We start from the raw sequence: 13982 nt of genomic DNA, 5'->3' as shown, positions 1-13982 counted from the left end.
CTGCCTCACTTTTAAATATGAATGGATAGCCAAAGATTGATAGCCCTTTAAGGAAAAACCAAAACAGTTGAGAAGAACGCGAAAGAAAGAGAGACAATGCAGGATGAAGAACAGAACTTCAAAAGAAACTGAAATCAGTATTCTTATCTATATGGATTAAAAATTATTCACTTTTAAGTATCAAAAATTCAATTAAAAATTGGAAAAAAGATCACTGAAAGAAATTTGTTGAAGAAATGGTATCAAAAAACTTGCAGAATTGAATGACATACCTTAAAAGACATGCCTTTAAAATTGAAAGCATCAAGGGGTGCCTGGGTGGCTCAGTGGGTTAATAAGCCTCTGCCTTTGGCTCAGGTCATAATTTCAGAATCCTGGGATTGAGCCCTGCATCAGGCTCTCTGCTCAGCAGGGAGCTTGCTTCCCCCTCTCTCTCTGCCAGCCTGTCTGCCTGCTTGTGATTCTTCTTTCTGTGTCAAATAAATAAAATCTTAAAAAAAAAAAAACCTGAAAGCATCAAAAGAGTTGGGGGGGAGAGACATACCAAGGCAAAATAGAATTTCAAAATCCGCAGGGGAAAAAAGGATCCTAAAACCTTCCAGGAAAAAAAAAAAGTATGCCATATACAAAGAATTAAGAATCAGAATAACATCAAATGTCTAAAGAATGACACTGAAGCTAGGAGATCAAAATTCTGGGAAAAAGTACTTTTTAACTTTGAATTCTGTATCTGTTAAGTATGTCAGTGTATATTAAAACATCTTCCTGCATCCAGAGTCTCAGATACCTACTTCCAGTGCAGTTTTCACAAGAAGTTACAGGAGAATGTATTCTACCAAAAGGAATTAAACCAAGAAGGAGAAAGACACATGATCCAAAAAAAAAAAAACCCCACATAGGATCCAATATAGAAGAGAGGCAAAGAGGATTCCTTCTGCAGGAACAGCAATGTGTAGGTTTAGGAAGAGCAACCAAAGTGGGTGAAATCAAGAGGATGGAAGGCTCCAGAAGAAAAATACAACTGACGCTCCCTTATGTGATGCTTCCTAGAGTTGAATGAGTCTAAAGGAGGTTAACATTTCTGTTGAAGTTAGAGATGAAGTAGCAAATTAGGGAAGCAGAAGTTCTTTTTAAGAAAAGGCAGGTAGCCCTCAAATACTCTAGTTTAATTCTAAATAATATTTATAACCATAAAAATACTAACTTTGGTGAATAATGAACCAAAATTGTTAAAATGGGAGCTTTGGGGGAAACAAAGTGAGAATGGGCCAAGTAAATGTAAATCTTCGCCTTCCAACAGTAGATAATCAGTTCATTAGATTATATTTTAAATTGAAAATTAAGGAATAACAATAAAATTAGGTTGTTGAAGTTTGAAGGTAAATATCAGAAGGGATAGCAAAAAGTTAAGAATTTGCCTTCAAGTATCTGAAATTTCTAAATGTGCAAGACAAAATTGGTTCATTCTTTACTGTGTTACAGTTCCTTAGAGCTAGCTTATTGGCTGTTGCAAGGGACTTTATCCAAATGGTTATAATCTTGGTTCTGCTACTTCGAAGCTGTGTAACTGTAGGAATGTCTCCATGCCTCAGTCTCCTTTTCTGTAGAATGTGATGTTAAATTGTACCTATTTCATGAGGCTATTTTGAGGATTAAATGAGGCAATAATTCTAAGATGTTCAGAGTAGTGCCTAGCACATGTACGTGCTCAGTAAATGTTGGCTGTTAGGAGTATTACTATTTGACATTTTAAACTGTGCATATGTCTTACTTTGATTAAAAATAAAGCTGTTTTTAAAATAATGTGAAAAAATTTAGGTTTTTCTAACCTTTCTTTTAAAAAAATGGTTTTGAAAAACTTTGTGATTTAGATAGGTTTATTCCTGCTTTTAAAGATCTTGTTTAGTTTTTTTAATCTAGTTTAGAAACAATTTAAAGAATTTTATCTTTGTATTATCTTTGTATTACCATTCCTACTTAGATAATAAAAGTGTTGAAGATAAAAATCTTAGCACATAAAATAATTTAGCCTTTTGTGTTTAAGGCCTTTAACTGGTACAGATAAATTTCACTTTCCAATTAGATGAATTATAAAATTATGCATTACAAAATTACCTGCTGCTTTTCATCAGAGACTAATAGCATATGCTATTGATTTTTCCTTAGGCCCGCCCAATTTTATATTACAGTGGCCTCCTTTAACTTTTTTTTCCTCTTTTTAAATTCACTTTGGGGCGCCTGGGTGGCTCAGTTGGTTAAGCAACTGCCTTCAGCTCAGGTCATGATCCTGGAGACTCGATCAGGATTGAGTCCTGCATTGGGCTCCCTGCTTGGCAGGGAATCTGCTTCTCCCTTAAACCCTCCCTTCTCATGCTCGCTCTCTCTCAAATAAGTAAAAAATAAATAAAATAAATTCACTTTGGAATTATCTTATAATAATTTTATAATTTGCTAAGATAACTGAATTTGCCAGTATTCCCAGTTGTAGAATCATCCTTTTTAATTTGGAAGACAGGAGTAAAAAATACTGAAATCATATGGTACCCCTTCTCATTATTTGTTTGATTAGATAGTTGCATAAAATATTTGTGGCTAACAGAACAAATTGAATAAACTGTAGTGCTAAGTATTAGGTAAAGAGGACTTTTTTTTTTTTTTTTTTTTTTATAGTTTCCTTGCAGGAGAAAGCATCAGAAGTGTTTATGTGTGTATGGGTACATGCACATAGTTTTGAAAAGAAAACTGTCCTTGTAATCTTTAATGATTATCCTAAAAGAGTGCTTAATAACCCTTTTGGTATTTAGGTTTTTTTGTTTTTTTTTTTAAAGATTTATTTTATTTATTTATTTGACAGACAGAGATCACAAGTCAGCGAGAGGCAGGCAGAGAGAGAGGAGGAAGCAGGCTCCCCGCAGAGCAGAGAGCCCGATGCGGGGCTCGATCCCAAGACCCTGGGATCATGACCTGAGCTGAAGGCAGCGGCTTAATCCACTGAGCCACCCAGGCGCCCCGGTATTTAGTTTTTAAAATAAATTTTATTGGGACACCTGGCTTGCCTAGTAAGTAGAGCACGTGACTCTCAATCTCTGGCTCATGAGTTTAAGCCCCACATCAGACACAGAGCCTACTTTAAAAAAAAAAAAAAAACAACAAAATTTTGTTTTCAGATCCTTGAACCCTGAGGAAAAGCAGACTGTTGTTTGCTAATAGTCTGAATCCCAAAGCTCTCATTTTTTTAATCACCTGATATTTTTAACAGATGAATCTTTTTAGGGGTACATGTGGAGTGGTGCATCTAAATCTCAACAGTTCGTGAGTCCTGAAAAAGTATTTTGGGAGCGCCTGGGTGGCTCAGTCATTAAGTGACTGCCTTTGGCTCAGGTCATGATCCCAGGGTCCTGGGATCAAGCCCCACATCGGGTTCCTTGCTCAGTGTGAAGCCTCTCACACTCCCCTTGTTTGTGTTCCCTCTCTCACTATGCCTCTCTCTGTCAAATAAATAAATAAAATCTTAAAAAAAAATTATTTTGATAGACATTTGTGTCATCATTCTTCCCATTAGGAAATAACATTTTACCTCGGAATAGCCTCATTTATATTAGGCTATGAATGATAGATTAAGTCTACATGCATCCTAGATAATACTGGATTTTTGTAAAGAAAGAATAATTAACTTCTCTGCAAAGACTTTGTCCCCTTAGAATCCTAGTCATACTTTTTCAGTTTAAGTAACAACTGTACAGGAGCACTCAAACTTTTAATGAGACTACATATCTATTCTCCATAAAAAAAGATTTTTATATTCTTTGCCATGTGTGCCTTTTCATTTCTAGGCAGGAGTTTGTTGATGCTTATGTGGATTACATATTCAATAAATCAGTGGCTTCCTTATTTGATGCTTTCCATGCGGGCTTCCATAAGGTCTGTGGAGGAAAAGTTCTTCAACTCTTCCAGCCAAATGAACTACAAGCAATGGTTATTGGAAATACAAATTATGATTGGAAGGAACTGGAAAAGGTAGGAGAAAACAAATCTATGAGTTATTTTAACAGAAAAGCAAAAGGAAAATATGGCTTATTGATGGAAAAATTGCCCTCTCACTGTTTTCCATTTTACACTATTACTGTCCTGTTTACAGGAAAACACTGTACCCTTCTTCTTCCACAATTAATGAATTTTACTTATAAATGAATTAGATAGCATTTTTGTATTTGGGGTAGTGATAGTTTTTGTATGGAAAAATGTCATTTATGACAGAGGTCAGATGGAAGTCCAGCTAAACTGAGTTTTCATTCTGCCCAATTATAGGAAAACCATTATGAAAAGCACTCACATTGCTTAAGATCGTTTTTTTTCCTGATTAGTCTCAATGTTAAATTTTTTAGCAGAGAGTAAATAATATTCATGATCTTCATCACTAGTGCCTTAACCAATAAAGGGATCTTTAGGAAGAAGATTAGGAATTTTTAAACAACTTTTTTCCTTTTCCTTCTTTGTACAAAGAATTCTCGGATATTTCTTCAGATAAACATTGAATAAAAAGTGCTAGGCTAGATCATCTTTGAGAAAGATGTATGCAAGTTTGACTTACAAGTTTTTCCATCTTTGTTCTGTACCCCTGAAGCAAATAATACATTGTATGTGAATTTTTAAAAATTCAACACACACACAAAAATAATTTTCTCTTATTTGTAATCTAGAAAACACCTGATACAATTCTTGCAGTAAGACTTTGATATGGGGCACCTGGGTGGCTCAGTCCGTTAGTCTTCCCACCTTTGGCTCAGGGTCATAATCCTGGGGTCCTGGGATTGATCCCCCGTTGGGCTCCCACTCCCTCACCCTGTGCCCCTGCTCCTGTTCTGTATCTTTCTCACTCTCTCAAATAATTTTTAAAAAGTTTGATACATAACGGCACCTGTTAAGTTAGCTAACATCACAAAATACAGTAAGTTTAATAAGGATACAGGGCATTGGGAACTTTCATACATTGCTGGTGGGAATACAGATGGTATGGCCACTTTGGAAACAGTTTGGCATTTTCTTATAAAGTTAAATATGCACTTATCACGTGAGCTAGCAGTTCTATTCTAAGGTATTAAGTTATGTTCATACAAAAATCTATAAACAAGAGGGTACAGGGCATTATTGTTTAATGGGTATTGAGTTTCAGTTTAGCCAGATGAAGAGTTCTGGAGATGGATGGTGGTGATGGTTGCGTAACAGCATGAATGTACTTAATGCCACCAAACTGTACACTTAAAAAGGGTTAAGATGGTGAACTTTGTTATAGGTATTTTACCAGTTTTTTTTTTATTGTGTTTTTAAAAACCTGCAAACATGTCAAAAACTATAAACAACCCCAGATGTCCTTCAGTGGGTGAATAGATAAACCAGCCTAGGGTATATCCATACAGTAGAATACTAAGCAATGAAAAGGGATACATTCCTGATACATGCGACATTTGGGATGACTCAGAGTCCTTACGCAGTGTGAAGAAGGATTATATACTGTGTGAGTCCATGTACGTGACATTTTTGAAGAGACAAAAATATGGTGAAGTGGGCTGGCGGGAATGGGTATGTGACAGGAGAGGGTAGCACTAAAGAGTTCTTTGGGGTGATGAGTGTTCCGTGTCCTGATTGTGGTGGTAGGTACACGAGTTGATACATGTGCTTAAAACTCACAGAACAATACACACACCAGAAAAGGCCAGTTTTACCCTTTAATAATTCAGGGAATACGTTTTTTTAAATTCAAAAATAATTAGGACTTCTAGTTAGTTAAACATACTAGAATAAACCTGTTTTTTCTCTGCTCCTTTCCAGAATCTCACTAGAATGACAATAAAGGAATAAAAATAGAAATACACAGAGAAAATATAAAAATACCATTAACAAGAGAAAAAAGAAGTTTTTGAAGACAGAAAATGCATGGATGGATGAGTTGATGAGTGACTAGAGCAAAGAAAATTGAATTCTAAGCCTCCTGAGGGGCAGGGTTTTTAAGAGGCAACCCATTTCACACCCTAGAATTTCTAAAAGGCTCAGAAATTGGTACATCATGTTATTGTGGTGGCAGGATGAATGGTTAGGCTAAGAGCAGTAGAATTACTTCAGAGCTAATTTAAGGGATTGTTAGACTACTCAGGTTCTCTTTCTTACACAGCAAAAGACAACTGTAGGGAGAGCCACAGAATCTGGGAGACCAGGAAGAACTGAGGAAAGCTGATAGGCAAGCTTAAATCCTCCAGAAAGGAGATTGAAGATTTCTTTTTTTGGTCAAATTGATCTGCTCAAGAGAAGAAAGCTGTACGGACCTTAAGGAGACCCTAGTGGAAATGGATTCCACCTCCAGTCACCCTAAAATGAAAAATGATACATTGGCCTCTCATCACACTTTACATCCTACACAATTTGTCCTTTTTGCCTCCTCTCCTATCATTCTTTTTCTCACTTACACTACTTCAGCCTTAACAGCTTCTTTGCTGAGCCAGTCCTGGGACCTTTCTTTTTTTCCCTATGCCTGGAACTCTTTTCACCTTGGTAAGTCTGAAAGGGTTCCTGCTTTTTACTTCCTTTTATGTCTTTATACCTTCTCAGAGACCTTTACTGGCTACCATCTAAACTTGAGCGTGTACACACACACACAATCTGCTTTCCCTGCTTTATTTTCTCTTAGAATTTGACTTAACATAAATTTTACTCAATTGTCTTCACTGTCTGTTGCTTCTTCCTACCCGCCACCCACGCCCCCCGCCCCCCCGCCCCCGCTGCCAATGTAAGCATTATGAAGGCAGGATTTTGTCTCTTTGTTCACTGCTATATTCCCAGAGCCTAGAAGAGCACTCAGTAAGTACTTAAAACCTCACTTGAAGATATAATTGATAGAAATAGTTTAGTATACTTTAGTGTACTTAGTATACCTCAGTTTCTTTTCATTGTGTATGTGATGCATTATAATTTCAGTGATTATGATTTGTGACTTTTAAATGCTCTTTCTTTCATCAGGACTGTGTACACATTTCCCCAGAACTATTTAGAGGTTTTCAAAAAAAAGAAAAAAAAACTTTAGTCATCCTCCTTTCATTCCCCACTAACATGCTCACAGACTATAATTCATATTCACTAATTGATAGCTAGAATTTCAGCCATTTTTCTCCAAAACTGTTTACAAATAGCAAGTAATTTGTAGATTTCAAGATATCAGTCATTGAGATAATCATGGCTATAAACAGAGCCCAAAATTTTAAGCAGCCCATTAGCAAATACTTATTGAGCCCCTGTGGATAGCGAGTACTGTGCAGGAGATTAGGGAGACCTCAGTAAATGAGACTGTAATATGGTCTTTGCCCTGTAATAAGGAAGGTAGACATTAAATAATTTAACTCTGAATACAAAGAAAGAGTGTTCACTGAATAGTATGTCAAGAGGAACTTAACGTAGGCTACACAAATCTGGGAAAGCATCTCAGTAGATGGTAGTCTCTACAAGGTAAGGAAGGACTTTGTTGACGGCAGTTTACCCAGAGCTCCACATTTTGACTAAAACTCTCTGTGTATCTGTTGAATGAATCAGTGAATGAATTTGGGGACCTTTAGTCTGAGTCTTAAGGTATAAATAGAAATTAGCCTGACGAACAAAGGAAAGAGGAGGATGTGGCTAAGAGGTCTAGGGTGAGAGAACAGTGTGTCCAAAGGCCCTGATGCTGGAAGGTTCTTCCTGAGAACTAAAATTTAAGGCCAACTGTACCTAGATTTTAAAGAACACTTTACAGTGTAAGATTTGCTCTCCCTCTCTCCTCTTTCCTCACCTTTCCTTAGTGCTGGCATTTTTTAAAAAGAAGTACACTAGCTCCACTGCTGCAGATTATCCCAAAATTTAGTGGTTTAAAATAAACAGTGAACGGGGCGCCTGGGTGGTTCAGTGGGTTAAAACCTCTGCCTTCAGCTCGTCATGATCCCAGGGTCCTGGGATCGAGCCCCACATCGGGCTCTGCTCCACGGGGAGCCTGCTTCCTCCTCTCTCTCTCTGCCTGCCTCTGCCTACTTGTCATCTCTGTCAAATAAATAAATAAAATCTTTAAAAATAAATAAATAAACACTGAACATTTATTTTCCCACTTGCGGGCAAGCATTTCAGGAACAGCTTTAGCTGGGTGTTTTTAGCTTAGGGGTCTCTCATGAGATTGCAGTCAAAATACTGGTTGGTGCTTTAGTCACCTGAAGACTTCATTAAGGATAGATTACCTTCCAAGATGGCTCACTCACAAGACTGTTGGCTAAAAGCCTAGTGTTTCACCAAGATGACCTCCCTATACAGTTCTTTGAGTGTCCTCTTGAAATGGCACCTGGTTCTCCCCGGAGTGAATGATCAAAGAGGTTGAAGCCACAGAGTTTGTTATGAGTTAGCCTCAGAAGTCATGTATTTCTCATACCTGCTATATCCTGATGATTACAGAGTCAGGCCTATATGCTGTGGGAGGGGCTACATAAGGAAGGGCATGAGCAATAGGAGGCAGAGATAATTAGGGGCCATTGTGGAAATTGACTAGCACAGAAAACTTGACAGATTCAAGACAAAACTAAGATCACTTAATATTAATAAAAGATTATGTTGTTTTTAGAATACAGAATACAAAGGGGAGTATTGGGCAGAACATCCAACGATAAAAATTTTTTGGGAAGTATTTCATGAATTACCACTGGAAAAGAAAAAACAATTTCTGTGTAAGTATTTCTAACTAGTCCTGTATGTTTTATGGGAAATGGAATTAACTATTAAACTTACTGTCATAGATTAATTGACCACTTTGTTGGATAAGGTGTTTTCCCTATAGTATCATTCCAAGGTACTGTTTCTAATTTTCAGAGTAAATTTATCTGCATTCTTATTTTGAAAGCTGCATTCAGTTTGCCTCAAATAGAATTGGTTCTTTCAAATGAAAATAAACTCTAACATTGACTATAATCAACTAGGGTTGTAGTTCCTTTTAGAATTTCTAAAAAGATTTCTAGAGGATAGCTTTTTCTTTTTCTTTTTTTTTTTTTTTTTTTTTTGCTTTTGGCTTTTCTTTTTCCTTTTTCATCAAAACTTTGGGAATTTCTGTGGAAAATAGAACTTTTGTAGGACTTTGTACTCATTTATAGCCTAATTAGTGTGTCTTTCATCTGTTAAATGTATATTCTCATTGCAATGACACTCCCTATGTTTGTATTTTGTTACTTTTTAATTTAAATTTTGTTAACATAGAGCACAATATTGGTTTCTGGCATAGAATTCAGTGATTTGTTAAATACAGCAGGCAGTGCTCATAAGTGCGGTCCTTCATACCCCTCCCCCATCTAGCACATCCCTCACCCACCTCCCTTCCACTTTTTAGTTTGTTCTCTGTCATTTAGACTCACTGTGGCTTATTTCCCTCTCTCCTTTTTTTTTTCTTTTCTTTTCCCCCTTCCCATATGTCCATCTGTTTTCTTTCTTAAATTCCACGTACCTGTGGGATCACATGGTGTTTGTCTTTCTCTGACTGACTTATTTCGCTTAGCCTAATACACTCCAGCTCCATCCACATTTTTTACAAATGGCAAGATTTCATTTCTTTTTGATCGCTGAATAATATTCCATTGTGTGTGTGTGTGTGTGTTTGTCTCACATCTTACTTATCCATTCATTAGGAAATGACACTCCCTTTGATATTCCTGCTATTGCCAAGAATATTTTTGTTAATCTTTTTCTGACGGCTGAAATAAGCTTGGCTGAATTTGTATATTTTAAGGATGACAAGTCTTTCTTAAGTGATTTGAGTTTTAGCTGTCCATTATAAATTTTTATTCAAAAATGTTGGAAACTGGGGCACCTGGGTGGCGCAGTCGTTAAGTATCTGCCTTCGGCTCAGGTCCTGATCCCAGGGTTTTGGGATCGAGCCCCCGCATCGGGCTGTCTGCTCGGCAGGAAGCCACCTTCTCCCTCTCCGACTCCCCCTGCTTGTGCTCCCTCTCTTGCTGTGTCTTTCTCTGTCAAATAAATAGAATCTTTAAAAAAATGTTAGAAATATTGAAAAAGGAATCATAATCAAAACTGCACTTGAAAAAACTGCATTTTGTATTTGATGTATAGACTAAATGGCTATTCCCAAAAGAATGGCTCTCAAATGTTTTGTCAAGGATAGTAGTCATTTATTCATCAAATATTTATTAAGCATATTCTGTGTGCTAACATTAAGATTATACTTCTAAAGGAAAAATATTATCTGGATGTATAATTAGTATGTCTCCAAAATCATGCTTCCACATTAGAGTAAATGTTAATAATATAAAGGTTTGCCATGGTGACTGTACTAAATAACTTGGTACTCTGTTTTGATAAAAGTGGTTGGCTGAATGATTTTTTTTCTTGTTAGTATTTTTGACAGGTAGTGATCGCATTCCTATTCTTGGTATGAAGAGTCTAAAACTAGTCATCCAGTCAACAGGAGGTGGCGAGGAATATCTCCCAGTTTCTCATACCTGTTTTAATCTTCTGGATCTTCCAAAATACAAAGATAAAGAAACTCTACGCTCTAAACTGATTCAAGCAATCGATCATAATGAAGGCTTCAGTTTAATATAACTTTGGAAATATTAACTAATCAGTTTATTGCAAAAGCATTAAGCTAATTATTTGTGTTCTTCTTGTGGTGATGAATTCAGCAAGGTGACAGAGGTACTGTTATAATTCTTACTTGCGAAATGTTCAATGCTCTGAGTATTCATGAAAGCCAAAAAATATTAAAGGAAAATGAACAAACTGTGTTAATATTAAGCTTATTGTACAGAACCATGGATTTTTTTTTGCCATCTTCCAATAAACATACAAGCATTGTGAATACATTGAAGTTTTACTAACATGAATTTTAAGAGTTTGCATATTTCACAAATGATCTGGTGTGTGAGTGCATGGAAATGTTGGTTAATTTTCAATCACTGAGTGAAAAACCTTTATCTTTGGCCTGCAATAGTCATTCGATTATTTTTTCATTTTGTAAATAATGTTAAGTTTTGTAATAAAATAGTTATGTTCTGATACCAGTACAGTTTCTATGGTTGTAATTCAACTGAGCTAAAAGGATTAACAATTATGATTAAATCTTATTCTGAGAATCTATAAAAGCAAAAAATTAGCATGATGAAACACAATCTTTGCTTTTTTACTAGAATAAATATCCTTGTGCAAATCTAAATTACAGATAGGAATTACCTAAATAACTTGTGGTTCTTTCCTTTTGTGAACCTGGAGATGCTACTGATAAGTGGGAGGCTATCAGAAAGCTTACTATTCAGTACTGGAAGAACTTTGCCCTGCAGCTGCCAGGAATAGAAACTGGCTACTATGAGCACCAACCACTGGCTTATAGCTTCCAAAACTACTGATGCTGCAAGTTGGTATTTAGTCAGAATTTTCAGTGCTTTAGACTATTTCCTTGAATTTTTAGAAACAAATCTTAACACAGTTTTTATGGTGCTGATGCTTAGTTATCTCCTGTGATTAACTGTAACAGTGAGTTGATGCAACACATGTGACTTTCTGCTATAATGCAAATATTTATTTTTTAAATTTATTTTTTAAAATGCCGTGAAAATTGTTTAAGTAATAAAGATTTATTGGTTTAATATTTACCCTTTCAGTGGTTCTCATATAAGATTCAGAATTCCTCAGTGTCTCAGGGAAGGTCTTTTAGATTTTGGATTATTACCTTTGCCATACAAAACTGTTTTTACAGAGGTCTCAAATTTTCTTAGCTATTATAATTCCCAAATCCGAAGCAACTCTGAAAAAAATTTGTGTTACCTCATTTTGCAGCAGAACTTGATTTGAATTGTTGAGGCTATTTATGGTATTAAATGGGACTATTTGTACATTTTACTGTGGCAATGTTAATAGGTTTACTTCAGTGTGTTTGATCTTAAGTGCTGCCTCAGACCCCTGGGGGTGCTTTTAAAAATCTGTTAACATTCATAATTCAAAAATGCAAATGAGCCCAAGGGTTTTGGAGAAGGCATTGTGGACCTCTATTTTCCAGTTTAACTTAAAAACTGCCACTGGTAAGCCATCGGTGTCTTTTTATATAGATGGAAGCCCTTAAGCAGTATTCTCACATACAGTAATTCAGCTCTCAAAGTAGCACTCTCCCTCTGAAAATTCTTCCTTTTGTATTTCCCTGTGCATCCATTTCTTGACGGTAGTGATTGTTCACATCGAAAACTCATGTGTATGTATCAGATTATTTTTTTTCTTTAGTAACCTTTATGCTATATGTAGCTGATCTGTGAAATAGTCACTTTGGATTAATACAGATGGATTTCATTGAACAAATTTTTTTTTAAGATTTTATTTATTTAATTTGAGAGAGCGAGAATGAGAGAGCGAGCATGAGAGGGGGGAGGGCCAGAGGGAGAAGCAGACTCCCTGCCGAGCAGGGAGCCTGATGTGGGACTCAATCCCGGGACTCCAGGATCGTGACCTGAGCCGAAGGCAGTTGCTTAACCAACTGAGCCACCCAGGCGCACTCAACAAATATTTTAACAAGGACCTGGCACATCTTATCTAGGAGCACAACAGTACAAGGCTTAATTTGGGTGAGTCTTATACTCTTCTCCCTCTGTTGCTGCAGACATACAGTAAGTAGCATTCACAGAAAGATTAACAGTAGAAAATTAAAATGCCATTGAAGATTTTTCAAACTGCTGTTTGCTTTTTTTAAAAATAGCGCCTGGGTGGCTCAGTCGGTGGTTAAGCATCTGACTCTTGATCTCAGCCCAGGTCTTGTTCTCAGGGTCATGAGTTCAAGCTCTGCATTGGGCTATACACTGAGTATGCAGCCTATTTTTTTTTTTAAAGGCAAGAAAAATATCTTGAGCTTTGTATATTAGTATAGAAAGTAAGCAAATACTGAGTTCACTAAATTATAGACTGTGATTATGGAGTGGACTAAACTTGAAAATATTTGGCTTCCGTACAGATCTACTAGTAAGAGCAATTAGCTGTTTGTAGCTCCTGTCTGGTTCACTAGTGATTTTAATCAATAGCCATTGTTCAAACTGACCGAAATGGTAGAACCAAGACCTACATTGCATGCAACAAAACCAGAGTGCAGTTTTTTATAACTAGAGAATTACAGTAAAAAGCCCTAGCCTTTCTTACATTTGGTTTTTACATTTAGTTTTTTGTTTAACAAAAAGTCCTCAAAGGGTAACAGGGCAGTCTTCCCCTGAAGGAGCAGCATATGGTGAGCGGAGAGCAAGGGCATGTATTCCTGTTAGCCACTTTCTTCCTCCCCAACCTTTTTTGCACTTTGGCCATCCATACTCTTTATGGTAGTTTCTTTTACCAAGGAATTCTTCCTGGTTTAATAGCTCCCTATTTTCTTTTTCAAGATTTTATTTGACAACACAAGCAGGGTGAGCTGCAGATAGAGATGGAGAAACCCCACTGAGCGGAGAGCTCGACTTGATCCCAGGACCCTGAGTTCATGACTTGAGCCAAAGGCAGTCTCTTAACTGACGGAGCCACCCAGGTGCCCCAGTAGCCCCCTATTCTTGCCAGTGTTTGCTAATTGCTGAACCACTCCTAGAGATAAATTGAGACTAGTCCCCTTGTTTCATGGAAGTCCGCCTTCCCTGTGAGGCCAACCCCCTCTGGAATGGGAGAGTCAAATGCAGAAGCGAACTCCCGTTTTTTTCCTTTCTCAAACCTCTGGAGGTAACCTTTAATACTATGCACGGGTCTCCTTCTGCCAATTAAATGTTATCTCTTAAGGAGTGATGGCCTGGGTTATACTTTGTTTTAAAAAAAGTTTCCCAGACAATTTAATAGAGTTGAGAGGCACTCTGAAGTGGGGAGGAGAGGTCATTAGACTATTTCTCCATATTTCTGATAACATCCTAGCTTAAGGCTTTAGACTTTGTTATGGTGTACATACACACGCTGCCTTTCTAGCAAGT

General features: G+C 36.9%; 1 protein-coding gene across 4 annotated transcripts in view; it reads left to right on the top strand.

Moving 5' to 3' along the window:
• Positions 1–11066, top strand: part of HERC4 (HECT and RLD domain containing E3 ubiquitin protein ligase 4) — a 122631-nt gene extending 111565 nt beyond the window's left edge. For all 4 annotated transcript variants that reach the window (XM_047701692.1, XM_047701690.1, XM_047701691.1 and 1 more), the window contains 3 exons: positions 3834–4017; positions 8627–8729; positions 10403–11066. In XM_047701692.1, coding sequence (XP_047557648.1) covers positions 3834–4017; positions 8627–8729; positions 10403–10611 — 496 coding nt within the window. In that variant the 3' untranslated portion in view covers positions 10612–11066. The remainder of the gene's footprint in view (positions 1–3833; positions 4018–8626; positions 8730–10402) is intronic.
• Positions 11067–13982: the final 2916 nt, after the last annotated feature.

The sequence above is a fragment of the Lutra lutra genome, chromosome 14 (genome assembly GCF_902655055.1).
Source record: "Lutra lutra chromosome 14, mLutLut1.2, whole genome shotgun sequence".
Taxonomy (NCBI): Eukaryota; Metazoa; Chordata; class Mammalia; order Carnivora; family Mustelidae; genus Lutra; species Lutra lutra.
The sequence above is the reverse complement of the archived record's forward strand: the minus strand, read 5'-3'. Positions and strand labels throughout refer to the sequence as shown.